The 20,589-nt window shown below is 44.9% G+C and overlaps 1 protein-coding gene across 1 annotated transcript in view; it reads left to right on the forward strand.

The window, feature by feature from the left end:
- Positions 1-20,589, forward strand: part of tgfbr3 (transforming growth factor, beta receptor III) — a 62,004-nt gene that overhangs the window by 24,014 nt on the left and 17,401 nt on the right. Inside the window, exons 4-6 of the mRNA XM_070960916.1 lie at positions 9,367-9,504; positions 17,292-17,475; positions 20,017-20,179. Coding sequence (XP_070817017.1) covers positions 9,367-9,504; positions 17,292-17,475; positions 20,017-20,179 — 485 coding nt within the window. The remainder of the gene's footprint in view (positions 1-9,366; positions 9,505-17,291; positions 17,476-20,016; positions 20,180-20,589) is intronic.

Genomic DNA, 20,589 nt, shown 5'->3' on the forward strand with positions numbered 1-20,589 from the left:
GCTCTGGTTGAGATTAGGCTGCAGTTCATTCTGCGAGTGAAGCTTTCAGCCGGTGATAAGATCTAAAGGACGCTTCGACTCGCGGCCCACTCCGTCTCTGGTTGTTGATCGCGTTTCCACCTGGCTCGTGGGTACAGGTCGTCCTGTTTGGACACAAACAGCCTCTTCCTGCGTGCTTGGCCTTCAGAGAGACGGCTGGAGGGCACACAGTGCGTCAGACTGCGGACCCCGTCCCTGTGTATCTGCCCCTGATCTCTCGTGACAGCAGCAGGTGATAATCCAATGGAAAAACAGAATCACAACTCGAGACAAAGAGATCTGAAATGTTTAACGTCCTTGGCCACGTTGGATGCTCACATCTAAAAGGCTGTGAAGAAGCATCTCATTGCTCTTTATAATGAGAGCAAGAAAGGTTCAAAGCCTTGGAGGGCTGATCTCCTCCAAACCGTGAAACTCCTCTTAAAGGAATATTCCACTGAAATAAGTTTTGAACATCAACCTTTAGGCTCGAAAGGTGTCTAAAATGATTGCAGCTTGCTCCACTGTGTAGGAAAATAGCTGCAGTCGGTTTGGATTCACAGCAGCGTCCCAGTTTCATGACGAACTAAGACGCCTACATAAACGTCTCAGGCTACTCCTGCAGCATAATCCATTTCTCCTCTGGCCACCTGCATTCTCCGTTCGTGCCAATCACTCATATTTATGCTAAAATATTTAGAGACAATGGAAGTTCACCTGTGGAGGTAGAGAGTAAGGAAAAGTTTAACATTTTTGGAAATACGTTTATTCGCTTTTCTTGTCCTGGATGATGGATGATGGAAAACATGCAGCTCCCCCGCTTCTGTAGCTCGATATTTAATGCACAGACGTGAAAGTCGTCCAAATCTCCTCTACAAATCCATCGTGGTTGTCAGATGTGGAAGCTCCTGCATCTTTTCCACTGTTTGCGTTGGCTTGTGCGTCCGTTGCATGTTTTCAAAGTCAGTACAGAGGTGGCTGGTCAGTCTGTGATTATGTAGATTTTCTCTGAGTTCTGCTCTTCACCTCTGCTGATGGGGGAGGAAGTGGTGTCTGGCCTACAGAACAGACTCTATTTGGATGTTTTGTACGATGGCCTGCAGTATAAGAGGTGCCTGTGGCTCGTGTTTGGCTGTCTGGATTGAGGTACTGCTGGAGAACACGATGTGCCCCTCTTGACTCCTTTCTTACTGAGTGCCTCCAAAGCCAAGCTTGGACCAGGTAGGGGAATAAATCTGCTATTGCACATGGCGTGCATGGACTAATGCGGACAAAGGGGATCACATGGCCAATTTCAGACCAGACACACATCCTGCAGCTGCGATGTGTGAGGCCTGCTTCACGTCTTTCACATCCATGTGTGAAAGTCGCGGCTTGCAGTTTGTCCATATTTCCAGTAAAGACGTGAGAGCAATGAATTGTTTCCGGCCTGCGCCAGTGAACCCACTCTGTATGGGTATTAACTAGGGGGTGTGAACTGTTATCCACAGAAAGAAATGCACAGCTGGACCTGACTCAGAATACACACTTTGGCTCCTGGCCAATGTCCACACCAACGCTGAGTTATTAAGTGCAACAGAACACCTCAGAAGTGACTGTGCATCGCGCTCCATCTGGGATACACTCACATTTACAGGGACTGCAGTCGCCGTACAACAACACACCAGAAGGAAAAAAATGCTAATCATTCATTCAAGTAGCCTAAAGGTAGAAATATCCACAATAATATTTTGGAGGGTATTCTGGTGATGTGCAAGCCATGTGTTCAGATCTGCTGAGGTGAGAGTCGGGACGTCTGCGCTCTATTAGAACAAGTTTACTGCTGTAAGATTTAAGCTGAAATGGAGCAAGTAATAAATAAGTCAGATTTTCTCTTATTGGGCTTGATGCGTGTGTATATAACACAGGTGCTGCTGATTTAAAATAGTAACAACAGCTGTTCGGCTCTGGTATTAATGTAAAATAATAAATTTAGTTCAGCCTAGTTTTGCAAGTGTTCCCGCAAAGATATCAAATGGCTAAAATCAAGCATAGCTCCCAACAACTGCACTCAAGTATTTAAAGACCCAGTTACTGTCCATAATGTCCACCAGTCAGCAGCTGAATGCTGGTGTGGTTTTGAATGATCAGTTTCATGCAGCGTCCTGATGAAATTAGAAATTCACCTTGCAAAGACGCCCTAAACCGAGCAGCTGGGTTTTTACCAAAAGGCTTTCAGCCATGCTAGCAGCGGAGCGGCAGCGTCGATGCACCGCTTTGCTGAAATATCCCAAAACTCCTTTCGATTTCATGGTTCTCAGACGATGTTCCTCTGATGCCATCATGAAGTTCACATTTGTGTTTTTTATTGAATTGTTTTAACAACTTTTGGAGAAATTTGCTCCACACTTTTCATGTCCCCCTCGTGATCAATTGCAGCAACTTTGGCGATCCCTAAAATTTCATTTAGCATAGTATTAGGTAAGAAATGTAATTTGTCCAACCCTTAAATTTATGATCAAATACTTATAATAAAACAAATGACATTTGACTCCAGCTGTTCCCTGTGTTGTGCTTGAGCAAATGTTAGCATGTTAGCATTAATAAGATGCTAGCTCAAAGCACCATTGTGTCTAAATACAGCCTGACAGAGCTGCTAGCTTAGCCGTAGACCTGTTAAAAACTGCTTTCAGTGGGCGGCTATGGCGAAATTTTATGCTTCGAAAAGAGATGTTTGTCTTGTTTATTACTATATGAAGCAAGCTGCAGACTCTTCAGTGCATTGGTCTAATTAGGTGACCAAGATTACACACACCCATATATATATATATATATATATATATATATATATATATATATATATGTGTTCTATTTCAGCAAATGAGAGCACTTCTTTTTTCTGCATATCCTGAAATGACACCCGCTCTGACAATGCTCACTGAGCCTTGCCAGACCACAATGAGGCAGATTTGAGGGCTGGCTTTACTGAGCTAGTTTGCAGTTTCAACATAATTTTCTTTTTTTTAATCATACTCTGGATTTTCACTCCTTTCTTATAGACACTGGGCTGTTTGTCTCAGAGATTTCTAAGTCTCCTTTTCCATGAAGCGACCCGTGCTGAAACTGGCTCGCCTGGACAATAATTTTTTTACCTCTAAAATGTTATTCACATTTGTCTGAAATAAAGAGTGATGGTTTCTTCAGCTCCAGTGGTCCTGATCAAAGTAACAGAAGCCCCCTTTTCTCTCTTATACCCATGGGGGCCTCTGAAGGAAGGCTGAGAGGCTGTATCCCGGAATAGGACTAGTGAAGTGACTTCAGGTCTTGCAAGTCATTGTAAATCCTGGAGTGTGTGTCTGCGGGTAGTGATTTCCAAAAATAAGAGCAGAATAATTTTCTCATTTTCACAAAATTCAACAACCTTGTATATAAAAAAAGATCTAATCTTTAAGAGCCAGAGAACAAATGAGAGTTAAAGTCGGAGTGAGCTGCACCGCAGACCAGACTGCCGGCTCAGATTTCATCCAAGCTTTAAACCTCTTGGGGTTTTGAGGCAAAGTATATTTTCGTTGGTTGGCTATTGACCTGAAGGTGTTGGTGTTTTGCCACTTAATCTCAACCAAAACAGTGACCTCATCCTGAAATGTTCTTTTCTGCACCCCCCCACGCTCTGGTTCAACAGTGCAGGTATCAGGTTGGAACATTTTTCCATATGTTCCCTCCGTCACACACTGAAGTGGCCTTTTGCACCCTGCAAACACCACATGTGCACTGATGCAGAACTTGGTCACAAATGTGGAGCAAAAATAAGCAACTTAAAAAAAAAAAAAAAGAGGCCTGTCAGGGCAAACAGTCGGGTGATAGGGTAGAAAATAAACAAAGGGGGCCGGTGGTATCGTGAATCGCCCATCTTTCTCTAATCAGCTCAGCAAAGGCAAACATCAAACACAGCCACTGGCTCTGAATCAGGGTGAGGCAGAGCAGATGATTGTTTTATCAGCTGGAATTCGCAGATATCTTTGACTGTGAGCGACTCGCTGGAGGAGCTCAGCAGACACAATCAGCTGGCGGCAGATATGAGTGGATGGACTGCAAACACAAAGCCAGCGATGCTTTCTGTTCAAACCCGCCTTCGGGCGTTTTTGCTAACTGGAACGAGCTTTTCTGTATTTTTTCTGTCAGGACGACACCCTTTTGACCTCAACCTGAGATGTGAATTCTCCGCACTTGGGTGGGTGTTTCTCACGGCAGCAGTTGATTGAACTTGGCATTGCTAGCAGTTGGCGCAGTCAGCTACCATGGAGCTGTACTGACTGGAGCGCCGTTCAGCCTACGGACGTTTACGTTGACACAGCGAGCACACATTTTCCCACTTTGTCTACAAGCCCAAATAATGCTGGCTATGAGCGATTTAAGAAGTGTGTCTCGTTATGGATCTGTCGTCAAGTTTTCTGCTCAGAAAGTGGAAGCTAGCATGCTAGGCTAAGTAGCCTAGCCTAGCTTAGCCTAGCCTAGCCAGGTATACTTAAGTGTACTCAAATAGTCCTTGAGTCCCACTTGACTAATACTTGAGTATACTTGAAGTGTTAATAGTCTGCTAAATCAGTGGTTTTCAGAGTGGGGGCTGGGGCCCCCTGGGGGGCCACCAGAGGGCGCTAGGGGGGGCTCAGAAAATTGGAGGGAAGTTAAGAAAAAAAAAGCAAAACATGTTAGTTAATAATATTCTTCTGCTAAACAAATGTAATAATTGATTAGTGAATAAAAGTAAGAAAATGACCCTAAAAGTTGATGTTTCTTTACATATTTTATAGCATTGTTTGGGTTTGCAAAGGAGGTCCCCGGCCAGAAGCTAATGCTGTTTGGGGGGCCATGGCATGGAAAAGTTTGGGAACCCCTGTGCTAAATAACTGAAGTACACCAGTGAAAATCAGGATTCATGAACATTCAAAACACACTTGTATTATATCAGCAATGTGTCGCAAATATACATAAATATACTTCAGATGAAGTAAAAGTACACTTTCATTCAGCATGCTTATAGCATATTACAATCAACTTGAAAATGAGTATACTTTTCATAAGTACACTTAAAGTCCTATTAAAAGTATAATTTAGTACACTTTTTAAAAGAACTTTGAAAAACCACTTTAAGTACTACAGAATTAGCATTGATAAATTTCAGCAGAATGGAGTGACATCTATTTAGAAGCACATGTCAAACATACTTTAAATTATTCACAAAAAAGTAAAAGTGTACTTGTAATGACTTTTCTATACTTCAGTTATATTTCTAATGCACATGAAGTACACTGCTTTTTGACTTTCAGAGTCACACAGTGAGCTCAGTGCTAACAGCATCAGCTGATTATCGGCCTGTGCAGCTGAAGTGATGTTACAAACAGATATTACTGATGAAATTACAGCCTGAAGAAAATTGGATTTTCTTCTAAAAATGTTTTTTCATTTTAGTTTGATGCTAATCAGATTTTAACGTTGGTCCTTCCTCCTGATCCCCCCCCCCCCCCCCATGCTGTGTTATTTTCTTCATGTCCTGCCGTTCTGCCGTATCCCTGAAAGATCTTTATCCGGAGGTCCTGTCTCACTTAGACGTCTCCTCAGGCCGTTCGGGCCTCTTGCAGTTCGGCGTTGCTCAGACTGATTACCATCACAGTACGGGATAAAGGCTCCAGGTAGCATCCCCATCGCACTCAAATATGTGGGTGGCACTGATAAGAGCGGTCAACAGGTTTCCATCACTTAGCTGCTTGGCCCCGGCTTCGCTTCCCTCTGTACACCCTCAGTGATCCAGAAAGAACCAAGATCCAGACTGACAAGACACACGCACATACACACACATCAGATAACACCACATGATTGGTCCCAGCCAGCGTGCCGGCCTCCTCCTGGAGCCATGACTGTTCAGTTCAGAGCCTGACCTCGTTTGTTTTCAACTCCTGCAACGCTCCAGCTTCCAGTGTTTGTTACGAGCCTGGATATCGATCTATTTTAACCCGCAATGATTCAGATTTCAGACATGTGGGCCAGTTATTCAGAAGCCACTCAGCGCGTCTCTGGTTCATGTCGTTGATTTTGATTATTATTTCCTGGGAGGGAGAGTGTGTTCCCAGATAAGTCTCACTTTTCAGCTAATTAAAGGATGTTTTGGGTTTTCTCTGAATCAACAGGGATCACCAGACTCTTAATTAGCTCTGTCAATGGAGGAAACGGCATGGACGCTGCGCCTCCCTGATACGGAGCTCTAACTGCAGGGTGTCACTGTTTGTCTGTGAAAGTCTCACATTACGATGTTGGCGCACAGTGTTTATGAACCACACTTGAAACAGTGATTTAGCTTCAACGGTCATGAAATTGCAACCACATGTTCGAGATGGGACAAACAAATCATGCGTTGCAGTGTCAGAGGCATCAGTAGGTTCTAAATCTAACCATGTGGCTTTGTTGTACTAGAAAGGCTGGAGTGTGGTTCATGTGGGTTTGTGTTCCAGGCAGCGACGCGTTTGTTGTTGAAGCTGATTTAGAGCTTAAAGGTGAAGCTGTATTGTTTTTTCTTTCCTTTTTTTTACATTCCCATTGTTTACTCATGCTACCACCACTAATGGCACGCTCTGTGACAGGCCTTGCTTATCCTGCTACAGCTGTCGTCCCTTGTGTGGAGTGTAATTTCAGTAACACGATAGCTCTCCATCCTCGGCTTCTGGCAAATGCGCCCCGTAACTGTAATGGACACTGGACCCCCAAATCCCTGTGCCAGCCTCCTGATAATCAATCAGGTGTGGGCTCCCATCCCTGGCGGAGCCTCTGCAGGGTCCGACGAAGGTAGCGGTGCCATCTGATCCTCGTGAACACCATTAGAGACACTCTGATGGCTGCTGTTTCTGCACCTCTTCTCTCCACACCCTGGCCGTCTGACAGGGTCTGTTGCTATGTGGACCAGTCTTACCAAACCTTGTGACCGCAGCTCTGTGGGCAGAGACGCTCACCAGCTGCTGCTGAATCCCGATCGTCACTTATATTGCGCAACCCAGAGCCGACATAGCTTGGTATTATCGCTGTTTAATCGCAGAACAGCAGATAATTGCCACGGTTTTCTCTTTTTCAGTGTCAGCGCTGCTTGGCGCTTCCCCTCTCCTTAGCACCCTGTGTCTGTTTATGTTTTCAGGTGACTCACGTCTTCTGGAAATGTTTCTGTCTGGGTTTAATTTCCTCGTCTTTTACAACTCTCTCCCTCACTCTCATTCCTCTTCTGTCTCCGTCTTCCATCTCTCAAAGCCAGGGCCTCAAAGCCAAGCCAGGTATGATTATATCTTGGTTGTTGTTATTCTCAGAGGAGCAGTGCACACGTTTTTTCCAGAGTCTGGACGAAGGAAGACGCAAATATGTTAAAGAGAGAGAGAGCAGTGTGTCTCTGACTTGTTTGTTTGGATCACCATCCAGTTTGCCTCATAGAGCTCTTCAGTGGTGTCTGTTTTCCTCCCTCAGAGGGGCTTCTCAATGATTTTTGCAGCGCTTCATGGACCACGTCACTAAACCTCCAGGACCCTGTAGAGGACCGACAGTTAGACTCTGATGCTTCATGTTCACTCCGTCTCTGCTGCTGGTGTCTCTTGTTAAACGGCTTCACGCAGCATCACAGTGAAAGTCTGCCAGAAGATGAAAATCACGCTTCACTGGATAGAATAGATCTCTTAGGCAGACTAGCAATGACTGTGTGGGAGTGAGAGAGATACAGAGCATTATTTTTCATATCTTGCCTGCTGATTATTCGGACTGATTTAGATTTTGTGAGTTGAACTGCAGGCTTGTATTTGTGGACTGAAATCTTCTTCTTCTCGAGGCTCAAAGTTTTCATTCTCAACCTTGAAAACAGAAAAACAATCACACCTGAAGCTTAATTCAGCAGCAGCTCTGCAGCTTTGGATAGAGTTTGCCCAGTTTTTGTGACATCAAAGATATGGAAATGTGTTTTTTGTGAGGATTTTAAAAGGAAAAGCTGACTTGCTTATTTATCTGAGTCAGACTGACCCATGTGTTGGCCTCAGATGTCAGCGTAGCGGGGGGGGTGGGGTGGAAAATATTGATATCATGGAAGCAGGTTTTTCTGCTCTCATCAGCATTTAGTCAGCTTCAGAACCCGTTTTAGACTATTAGAGAAATGATTTATTTGTCCCAAATGCATCGGTCCAGAAGACGATCATGGTTTCAATTAACGGTGCAGATCTTTGTTAGTAAGGTAAGTGCAGCAACCACATCCGAACAAATTATTAGTATGAATGTTCTTTGCACTTTTTCATGGTTCTGTTTCATTCAGACACAGAATATTAATCTGTCAGCTCAGTTTTACACTCTCCATCGCTGAAATCACGGATCATTTGTTCCATTATTAGCTTCAATGGAAGTACAAAGGCTGTATTTACTGACAAAGCAAAGGGCCAACTTTTTGCGAGCTGTGACTGATTAAGTTACTGTTGGGGGTCGTTGTGTCATATAATGTGAATCCTTGCGGGTTGAATTAGTAATTTACAGGCTTTTACTGCTGACACACAGGATGGGGCTAATGTGATTAGCCTGGAATACAGAGGGGAGGGATTTTAAAGAGGGGAGCCAAACAGACCGGCGTACCCTCCAGAGGATCACCTCCCACCAAAGCCAGAGGGAGTTAACAGCTCTTTGAGTTAACTTTGGTTCTGACATGATGTTAAAGTTGTGCTTATCTGTAAAGAGGACGATGCCTGAGATGAGTTTGAGTCCAGTTTGTGCTCAGGCCATGAACCACCTGGTCCAGAGGGTCTGCACAGGTCTAACACTGGAGACAAGAAAACAACAGTTCAGGTCCCGAAACATCAAGTTTGTTTTCCCCGTCTCACTACCAGACTGTGAAAATCTATTTTAATGGCCGTCTGAGAACCAAAGGCATAGCTGCATGCTGTAGAGATGGTAACAGAGACTTACTATTTTTTTCTCCCTCAACAAAGACTCCACTGTGTGAAAGTTCAGATCCCGCTGAGGCTCCATATCAGAGCAAAGCGAGTGCCTTTTAGGGAGAACACAGTATGCCGTCTTTGTGAGTTTATCAGCAAAGTGAGTATATAAACAACCACAAAGCCCGATAAAGACGTCCAATCTACGACATTATAGCAGAGCAATTACACCAGGATAGTGTCTGCGTCGCCTGATAATTTTGGTTAAGTTTCAGCGAACATGAGGAAATCGAAGCTTTGACACTTTCACAGTGGAGCTGTTTGAAACGGGTTCATGTGACGCTCTGACTGATCTCAGTTCATGCTCGTATACTTTCCTCACTGTACTGATGTTTTCTTGTTCCTTTATCCCTTTTTCTTGCCTTACCAGGTCGAGCTGCATCTGAAGCCCATCCAGTCTTTGCTGCGCCACCAGAAGCCGCTGGTCTTCGTGCTCAACTCCCCCCAACCCCTGATCTGGAAGATCAAGACAGAGAACCTGGCCCCGGGCGTTAAGCGTACCTTTCATGTGAGTCTAGCATCACTAAAAGCCTTTAAGTCCCACTTCCTAAAACCGTGTATTCATTTCCTCACAGGATAACCGTATTCCCATTTCAGTAGCCGTCGTCTCTGAGAAACATTCAGAGTGATAGAAATTTGCAGAGGAAGCCTTTCCACACTCACAAAGGGTTTCCCATGATTCCATCTGAGCGGCATGCGTGCACAGTCATTGTGGCGAGGCATTAATCTCTGTATATACATGCATAATGTTTCTGTGCTGAGCTACAGCTGTGCAGTCTTCTCAGAGCTGTGCAGACGTCTGAACATTTTAGTTTATGTGACTGTAAGATGCTTCTTTAGATTAGTTTGACTAATTTGGATTTTCTTGATTTATATCAAACGATTCAGGAGGTTTATTTTTTCTTTTTTTACTATCATTTCTTTGCCAAACTCAAACTCAGCATCAGTGCCTCACATCATGGTGTAACACCTATGAAATGTGCTTTGTCAGCTTCATTCACACTCCATAACCACAGACATAGCCATACCCTGACTACCCCCCCAAACAGTCTGTTGATATCGTGGCAGCTGTTCAGATCTGACAGGGCGTATCCAAACTCCACGCAAACCCTAACGAGGGGGAATGTTTGGCAGCGACCAGCTGAAGCTCTGCTGCTCTGCTGATCCCTAACCATCTGATATTTACTGAAACGAGTTATATTGCTGATTGGTTTTGTCAGTAATGATCATCTTAATAACTGCATTCGGGGTCTAATCTCCGGTGCAGCTGATCCAGAAGTTGATTATTCGAAATTCAAAATCTTCATCTTCATCTCACTTTTGTAGAGCAGCAGCTGCTGTGGCCACCAAGTGGCCGTTACGCCTCGTGCACAATAGACATCTTGACTGATTTTGGCCATACAGTCAGCGTTTATGCCGAACAGTTTCAGAGTGGGGAGTCCGGGGTCGACGTTTTGAGCAAAAATGAAAAAAAAAAAAGGCACGTCTGAGAAGACAGAATCAGCGTGGCTCCTCTTATCTCGCGTCGGGCCAGCGTTACACGACAGCAACACATTGAATTTGCCTTCATTTACCATGATTCTCTTGAGTCAGTTGCTTTTGTTGTTAGCCACCAGAAACTACCGTTCATAGCAGACCAGACGTGGCTGCTGCAGCAAAACGTCCAGAGCACTGAGTTTAGAAATGTTTTGTTTTATTGTCTGTGAGTTGTTTTTTTCTTCTTTTAAAAGTGACGTCTCACTTTAGAGTTTTCAGCAATATCAGAATAACTCAGCCGAGGGTTATGTGAGGACCAGGGTCCATATGAGGGAGGAACAGACGTTGTGGTGAGGGTCATCTCACTGGTCCCCTGGAGAGCCAGCCATATTTAGCAAAGGTGCCATGGGGCCTCACTGGGAAACTTAATAAAAATGTAAAAATGGATGCTTCAAAGCCTGTGCATCACATGAGACAATCATGGTAAAATGAGACCCAGCAGCCTCAGCCGTGGCTTAACTATACCATATTGTAATGAAAACTGTTTTCTCTCATATGCTCTGAAGGCTTTTCTGTATTTTTGGCTTCCCAGAAGTAATCATTTTCAATTGTACGTTAACACCACTGCATTCTGCAAGAATGCAGTATCAGGTACACAGATTCTTTCCATATGTGGTCGAGTGTTTTCTTGCTTACTTCTCATGAGTAAAACATCCTGCTGTGAAAGCCAATGTGACACAGAGAAAAAAAAAATCCTCTATTACAAAATCCTTGCGTTATGCGCAGGCTCATCTATACACATGCACCAACACACATATTATACAAAGAGCCTTGTGTTCCCCTTAGATAGACGGCCTCTTTGACATTTAGAGCAGCCACAGGATTAATACGCTTCTTCTAGACCATATGAGACTTTTTAGGCTTATCCGACACGACTTTCATCAAGCAGACGTCTTCATAACTCATCGCCTCTGCATTTAAAATCATTACTGTGCGCTAAAAATGGTTGCATAGTCAAAGTTAAAGCTAGTTTTCTACTCATCTCGCTTCCAAATAAGCATTTCCGTTAAGAGGACCCTGCTGTTACTGTTCAGTTATTATTTCCTGCAGAAATGAAAATGTTCTCATGTCAAGAGACACTGATGTGTATCACGCAGATGGATGTGCATCTGGCCTGCTCGTGTTTTCCTAAGCTGTGATCATGTGCGGCCATTGAGATGGTGTTTCTGCAGAGACCAGCAGGTCGGCATCACAGTAAATGTCTCCCCTTGTCAGTGCTGGCAGACAGAAGCCAGCTGACAGCCCTCACTGAAGCCCACGGTCCAGGCAGAGCGAGGAGTTTCCCATCTTCTTAATCTCACATGAGAAAGAATCTGCTCTGAATGTACTTTTTCAATGATAAGACACATTTCTGTTTTAGAGGAGCAAGTGCCTTCAGATTAATTCACAGAAGCTGCTCGTGCTCAGCTGTTAATCTGAAGCATTCACTCACTCTCTGTTTGATACCTGTCTGACACATAATGATGGTTTTTAAAGTGGGACGTGGAGAGATAAAGAGGATGAACTGTGCAGTCAGATAAAGATGAGCTAATGGCTTTGCCTGACTGTCGGGCCCCTCTCTGAATCAGGTGTTAAGCGTTTTGTGTTTGAGTGACAGCGCTGAGGCCGCTGGCAGTGCAGGCTGTTGGTATCTTATCCGCCGGCCTGGCTGCTCAGGGCTGTAACGCAGAGCAGAACCAGACTGTGCTCCTCTTCTCAGGCTCTCTCCACACCTCCTTAACATGCCACACAACTCAAACACCTGCAGCATCCTGCTGGAAGAACAACCCCAGGCTTCTCTTCACTGTTCACACTCTGTCTTTGCACGGCACAGTTTAAAACCAGAGGAGTGAGCTGTCTGAGGAAGACCAAAGCCGGCTTCTCATTTGACGAGTGTTGCTGGCAGTAATAGCTGTAGCTGCAACGTTAATCTGATGCCTACATACTGTGACGGCATCTTTACTGTCGATCAGTGTAGAGTCATGTAGATGAAGAAGCAGCAGTTACTCATAGCATCATAAGGAAAAGCACAACCCTGTTTGGCTTAGCTTACATACCTGCTCATATTTTTAAACCATATGTTTCCTCTTTTTACATGAGAGAAAAGGCTTTTAGGACGAGGACAAACCGTTTTGCACGTGTATTTTTGGGCTGGCTGAAGTCGCTTCTCTGTAAATTTACTTAAATCCAATCAGGAGCAGGATGGAGCTGCCGATGTCTCTGAACTCTGGCTCTCTGACCTTTGACCCCACAAACGAATATGTTCTGTTAATATGCTTGGACCTGGACTGCAGGTCGTAACTGGTCTGTTAAATTAAACATTTGCATCAGTAAAAGTACAAATGCAGGAGCTGGTTTTGGGTTTAACACAGAAATCCAGCAGCGGACCTCCCTCACCACTGCCTTTCCACTGGAGAAGCTGTTTCCTGGGACTAATTGGACCCTGAACCAGGCCTGCCACTCTTTGTTTCCTGGTCCCAGTGCTCTGGGCTGGTGGACGCAGATGGGCTGCCTGGAAAAGCTTCAGAGACGCTGAGCACACTGTTTCTGTTGGCCAGTGGACGCTGCCGTCTTTGAAAATGCCAGAATCCAGACTTTTGTTGTAAAACATGTTCTCCGCAGCACTCCGTGTCCATCAGCAGCAGACAGGAATCACCGGGGGTCAGAAATGACTTGAAATATGAACGCTGACATCGGGCCAAATTTTATTTTACCAAGGGACGCTGAGTGAGACACATGTGCAGAGTGTGTTGACTTTGTGGCCAAATGGATGTATTTCTTTTTGGGGGCGAGTGCAGGGGGGCTGCGTTGCATCTCTGCTTGAAAGGCTTGATCTGGATCAAATGTTTTATGACTCTCATGGAACAACACTGTAGTTTTGCTGTTGGCCTGTGTTGCCTATTGTTTGTTAGCCAAGCTTTGCCTTTTCACTCCTGCATTTCTTTCATTAGCTGAAGGCTTGTAGCACGAGCTCTCTCGCTCTCACACACGAGCTCAGCTCTCAGTTTGATTGTTAATGGAAACCATGGGCAGCCACTATTGGTTTTTATTTGGAGACAGGAACGCTCCAGAGTGGCGCGGAGACATATGGTATTGTTTTCTCCACAACAGAGGCTGCCAGTTCACAGGAACGCGCACACATTTGCAGCGAGCAGCGTGATTAGCTCCACGTATCCCATCAAGAGAGACGAGATCAACTCAGCCACCAAAGCGTTTATCACATTAATATCACCAGAGAGTTATTGCATGCTCATATTTTCTATCAACCCTTTCCGCACTTTCTCTGTTTGCAACACCTCTTCGTTTCCAAACAGCCTTTTGCGATTTCCCGGGCTCGGGGTGTTGCTCAGCGAGAGGTGGAGGATTACAGCTCCATGATAATTGATCTCAAACATTTGGCGTGCCTTCTTCAATTTACTGCACATATGGCTGTGATATGTTGATGCTCACAGGCAGAAAGGGCAGGAAATATACTGTTAAATGTTTTGTAGGGTACACAGAGCTGGCAGATGTGCTTTTATCACAGTACATAAGGAACGAAGAAGTGTTGTCTTAAGAGAAGAGATACGATGCTGAACTTATTTTATATTAGTCAAGACACAGTGAGCGCGCCCGCCTGCAAATACCATTACAAACATCAGCGCATGAGTTTCTAGCATTACATACATGAAAGCATGACTGTCAGTCCTCGCAGTATGTCACTAACTTCTGCTTCATTCTTTCTTTGCACTCAACCGCCAAGTCTGAGGAATTCCTCTTAAGGCGATGTAATCTGCAGCGTTCATGTAATTCAACTTCAGAACGCATTACAAGAGCTTCAAGACGGTTTTTAGGAGGAGCAGATTTAGACTGCTCAGTAAGAGATGAGCTCTGTTCGATACAGGGAGGTTATGCTTTGCTTGGCAGTCAGCAGCTGCATGCAGACGTGAGACCTCTGCTGCAAGCTCAGTCTTTTAGAGTCTGTTAGAGCTTTTTCTAGATGAGACAAATACAAACAAGACAGATTCATTGGTGTGAAATTTTGCATTTAAATAAATAAAGTTTTGTTATTGTGAAAGTTTTCTTCGAATTTAATAAGGCTTTTTGTTTTTTGTGCTGACAAAAGTAACAGCATTTAGAGTATTCAGGGAAATCTTATGTAAGTAGTACGTGCTATCGTGTCGTTTATATATTCTGCATTTTTCTATTTAGATGTTTTATTCAAACCGATGAAAGAAATTGCTCTTTGTTCTCCAGCCCCTTCAGGCCTCCATCTTTATTAACTGTGGTGCAAACAGAGGCAGAGTCTGCAGGCACAAACTCAGACTCAGCTGTAACGTTGGTGAGCTGCCTTCACTGTCCAGTCGCAGCCTGTATGCGATCATGGACCCGGGTCAGCTCGTATGTTAACGGCTCGAGCTGAGCTGAGCTGATGAGGGACGAGTACAGGACTGCAAACTGGACTCCAGAGGTTCAAACACATGTGTGAGCTATTTGTATGTAAATATTTTCCATAACATGTTTTATTTGTTGGTCTGATGGATCGTTTTTGTGGTGTTACTGATTACATGAATATGCCTCCATGCACATAAGCCGCAACTGCAAATATTTATAAACAGGACTGCGAGTCCAAAATGTCAGAATGGAAAACTCGGCGTAATAATCTTCTCGACATGACCAAAAAAAAGAAGTTTCTCTCTGGAGGAAGCGAAGTTTGGACTTTTTGCTGATGATTAAAATGTCCAGACAGATTTGATGGAGCTCTGGACTCGTCCTGAGGACAGCTGCGATGGTTTTTGCTCTTAAACTTGGAATCTCTGAGTAAAAGCTTTCCAGTGCGATGTTTGGAAGAACACAGAACAATATTTACCTTCAGATGCTGACCGATCATATCGCAGCCGGCGGATTTAAATATTTAATGAAGATGAAATATGCATCACTCCATCTGCTGTGTGATGACTGCAGGTGTTTCATCAGCTGCGTGGAAAACATCCAACAAGTTTGCACACTGTGCACAGATTACAGTCAGGTGGATGATAGTAGGAAGAATCTGCATTGTGGTGCACATATCAATCTTAAAAACGTGTTAAAGTCACCAGAATTTGCCTCATCTGCATATGCTGCGCAGGTTTTAACACAAATGCAACTTCGTGCTGAAATGAGCACCAGAGTTGCGCTGCGCTCTGCTGTGCCTCTCATCCCACCTCAGGAAAAACACATTCACATGCGATGCCAGGAAAGTACCAAACAGGCGCACATGCAGAAACACGGACTTGCACAAGAGGAAAATTGCTGAAAAACTGCATCTGTAGCGCTGGCTTTGGCCAGGAAAATAGAGCTTTTTCTGGTCTGTCAACAGGGCATGCAGCAGCGCAGACAGACAGGCAGAGAGAGAGTTTGTTAAAGCCCACAGTGGGTCCTTCACTTCCCCGATTCAAATTCCTGAGGTTTTCAGCGCTCTGGAAGGCCTGGAGCTAATTTGGCTTTCAGGCTTTCCCCTCTAATTCTTTGCGACTAATTACAGTCGTATTCCCGCAATTAAACCGATAAACTGTGCTGAGCTTGGCAAGGTTAGCGAAGAAACCCCGGCCCCTCCTCGCCGGCTCAGGGAACCACCTCTCCGCCATCTTTCTTTCTGTTACTTCTCGCTGTAGTAAACACACTAAAAATAAAATCAACCTGAATTCTTCGACAGAGTCTGTCTCCTACGCCTCAGTATTTACTGCCTCTAGTGACAATGCCAGGAACATCGAGAGGAGCGTCCAGAGGTCAGACAGATGTTGCGCATGAAGGGATTTGAATAGTTATGTCTGAAAAACCTAAACACCCCAAAGGGATATTGTTCTATTATCATTAAAGTATGACTACAATTTAGGGACAGCTTCATAACATCATCACAAAGCAGTGGTCTGACGTATTCCTCTTGGATGGAAACAGGCTTAATGTTTTAATTGGGCCTGCCAGCACTGCCTCAGCTCATGCATGCAGATAGGATACCTAGGGAGAAAGAAAAACAAGCATGGAAATAAAATGAGGTAGGCTGTCTAGACCGTGTGCTTGGACTCATTTGGTTGTTCGGCCGGTTTTTCAGCACATGTGAATGTTTATCTCTCTGAAATGAGGCATATGGGCTGAGCTCCATTAAGTGCCGAAGGGGTGGTCCCTCCTCAGAGCGGCTCGGGCAGCTTCCCTGCTTCTCCCTCCGTTTCGTGTCTTTTCAGCTGCGTTCAGGACGCTAATCACCATGCTAGCAGTTTAGCTAGCATACGTGCCTTCGACATTTGTGTGTTTTACTGAGTGTGTGCGCCCACCTGCTGGCCTTCCTGCCTGTGTGATGTGTGCGTGTCTTCTTCGTCGTCCTCCTGTGGCCATTTGGAAGCAGTCCTACACATTTGTGATGACGCACTACAACGCGGTGTCCTGTCTAAACACTGGAAACCAGACACCTTATTGTGCAGAGGAGCATGTGTAAAAATACGTGGAGCGTATTTGTAGAAGCTTTGAAATAACGGCTGGGATGGAGTGTGAAGCACCACTGTTTACAGAGCAGGTTTAATTTTGGAAACTCTTCTTTCAGTCCGCCTGCAGGTTCTTCATTTTACAGTGTCACACAGGGATGAGCGGAGTTCATTCCACTTTTATGTGCTTATGCTGCTGTAAAACTCGTGAGAAGTTATTGTTTTAAGTCAAATCTAAAATATCTGATAAATAATTTGGAAAATATCTCCAAAAAAACTGTGTGAGAACAGCTCATCAGCAGCTTTTTTGTCCTCTAATGCTCCCCCTTTTCCCCTCCTCAAGGTATCTGAGGGCTCAGAGGTCCACTTCCAGCCAGGAAACTTCTCCCTCTCCTGCCAGATCCAGAAGGAGACCCTTCCCCATGGCAATGAGCACCTCCTCAACTTCGCCCAGAAGAAGTACAGGGCAGTCACCTCCTTCTCTGAGCTCAGGATGACTCAAGACATCTACATCAAAGTCGGAGAAGGTGTGTACTGGATTCCCAAAATTCCCAACATAGCTCCAGGCCCCGAGGCACGCCTCCCTGCTCCCCTTCAGCTCCCCAGAACTTAACTTAGCTTTTGTGTTTGAGCCCCTGCTGCAGGTTTACATGCGCTACTCTGGGAAAAGAATTTCCTTCCTTCAGCAGTCATCCAGCCTTTCACAGCATTTCACAGCGAGCTGTGGTGAACCTGAGACGTGGCTGCTCACAGCCTTAAACTCACTGCACTGCGTGGATTAGCTGTTTGAGATCTGTGTTCATTTACAACAAACTTAAAATCACCTCATGCACAGCACTTTCTCTCTTCAGCTCTTTACGATCTTTTCATTGGAGCGGAAACGATTACTGGGGTAATCAATCAGTCAATTGACAGAAAAGTAATGACCAACCATTTTGACAATTGATTAATTGTTAAACTCAGTTTCTCCAATGTGAGGATTTGCTGCTTTTTGTGTCTTATGGAATAAGAACCTGAATATTGGTTGAATCTGGACTGTTATTCAGACAAAACAAACAATTTGAAGGCAGAAAATAGGAAATTGTGATTTTCACCATTTTGTTATATTTTACCGCCCAAATGATTAACTGGTGAAAAGACAAAAAAATCGGCAGATAATCAATATTGAAAGTGATTCTGTTGGTGTGTTTCTATGAGCAAAAAAGACCAGAACTGCACATTCAGGTACTGAGACCACAGCTTTCTGTTTTGAGAAAAAGTGAGTCTGTCTCTTTGACTGACTTTTCCATCTGTGCATGTTTCTGTCCATGTTTGCAAACTGCCGTCTGCCTTTGTGGGATCATTGTTACGCTTATCTCCATGTTGCTGCTGCCAACTGTCAATCACCGAAAAGCGTGAGACGAGCGTCATGTACATGCATGACACAAACAACATGGGGGCCACCAGATCATTGCACCATAGCACCACTAATGGTCAGTAAGGGCAGCGTTAACTTAATGACCAACATCACCAGTAATGTTACCTGGTAGTGGTGTGTGTATACAGCAGGCTGGTAGAAAGCTTAAGAGTTGAAAATATGACCTCAAATGAGGGTCTTGAGACCATTCAGATGTAGGTTTTCTGTTTTCCTGTATGATTGCATGTGTGTTAATGTGTTAGTGTGAGACAAATAGAGGTGTAGATAGTGATTTGAAGCAAACAGTAAAACGGGGAACTTGGTATTTAATCTTTAGAAATGTCATTTCTCTTCTGCTGACTGACGTTACCTCTGTGGTTTTCATGATAAGCCCTGCAGTAAAAAAGAAAAATGTTGAAAATCCTGGGGAGATTTTCTGGTGGAAATCTGTACCAGATTTGGTGAACTCGTCCTACACAGGTTGACCAAATGTCAGGTGGAAATAAGCAGAGGTAAACAGGAGGTAGACTCTGCCGGCCACATTTTTCCTATAAGTAAGGTGAGGGGGAGTGCGTCTGCAGTGCAGGAGCGCTGGGGGATTCTCAGGGGACACCCTGATTGATCTTCACACTCGATTCTCCGTCGTCTGCTGGCCTCTCCACACGGCGAACAGACGGCACGTCCGACCTCACGATGCATCAGCTCTCAGACGGGACGTCTTGTTTTTAATGAGCATCTTTTACTGCGTGGAAATAAACCACAGCTCACGTCTGGAGGAGTACCAGCTCCACCAGTGCCGGTGAGAGCTCCTCTCTCTACGTTCTGCAGAGCACAGCGGTTGCTCAGCCTTCGGGCGTTTGGTTTGTGTCATTAGGGGGCTGTGGTTTGGCCCCAGCCCAGGCTGCCGTGATGTTTACTCCGAGCAAAGAGCTGTAGATTTCCACTCCTTCACATCATTAGTCGTGTTTCATGAAGATGGACAGATCCTCACTTTGCTTCCTAACCAGGCCCACACCGGTGCCACAAGGGTTCCGGAGAGGAAGGTGCCAGCCTTCAGTTTACACTGTGTCCAAGGCTCTGTTTGCCAAATAAGGAAGCAGCTGTCTTGTGTTTTCTCTGAGTGCTGAGACGAGGCCTGACTCGTCATGTTCTCAAGGTGCTTTCTTAGCAGTTCACCAGTTTTTGAGCAGTGGTGAAAGTGGAGGAAAAAACACTCGAAGGTTTGATTAAATGTGTTTGTGAATATTATTGTCCTGGTATTGTAGCGAAATTCTGATAAAACCCCTGGCTTAGCTTTCCCACGTCAAGCCAAAAGAGAAATTTCCCTGTTGATCAGAAGACTGATCGTGCCAACCGGAGCACACCCAACCTCATCCAACAGGACTTGGCCTTGGTGGTGCTGAGACAATGGGAGTACCAGCTGCAGGGCTGAGCAGGGAAGCTGTTGTTCAGCTGGAACGCCTGGGTCAAAGCAAACATCCACCCGACTGAAGTCTCCATGAGGAGGTCATTGAATTCCTCCCAGAAACAGGGGGTGCTGTTCTGTAGCTGACCTTCTGCTCCAACCCCCCTGCGGCGGAGGGGTAACAAAAAGCCGTATTTCTCATTTAGGGCCTCAAAATAGCCTCGCAGAACCCCCTGAAGACTAACATAAACATCTCTCCGCTTTCAGATCCAGTGTTTTCTGACACCTGCAAGATTGATACCAAGTTCCTGTCTCTGAACTACCTGGGCGGCTACGTGGAGCCCCAGACATCAAAGGGTTGTGTCCTGTCTGGACCCGACAAAGACCGAGAAGTCCACATCATCGAGCTCCAAGCCCCCAACTCCAGCAGGTGAGCAGCCAAAGCAGCCGAAGCCAAGAAAACATGTTGTCATAGTTTATTTTGGAGGTCAAGATTCTCTCACTAATCTCTGCAGAGTTGGTTTTGGATGGAAACTTCCATGAAGGCGGGGGGTACAGTTCACTTAGTGGTGTTCTTTTGAGAAAGATATTTCAAAACTGGGACTCACAGTCCAGGTTGCCAGATAATCTCATCACTCCCCCAGTGGAGCAATCGTTCTCTGCACCCAAAAGGCCTCAGATCTGGGAATGTGCTGGTAGCTGTGCTGTATCTCACTCTGCTGCTATCTGGTCTGTCGTGCATATGTCTGCTTTTTTTCTGGGAACGCATCCAGCTTTTTAATTAGTTGGCCAGACACAGAGGGCATGATAACAGTAAGACGGCCTAACCATCCAAAATTC

Source organism: Chaetodon trifascialis, chromosome 4, assembly GCF_039877785.1.
Source record: "Chaetodon trifascialis isolate fChaTrf1 chromosome 4, fChaTrf1.hap1, whole genome shotgun sequence".
NCBI lineage: Eukaryota > Metazoa > Chordata > Actinopteri > Chaetodontiformes > Chaetodontidae > Chaetodon > Chaetodon trifascialis.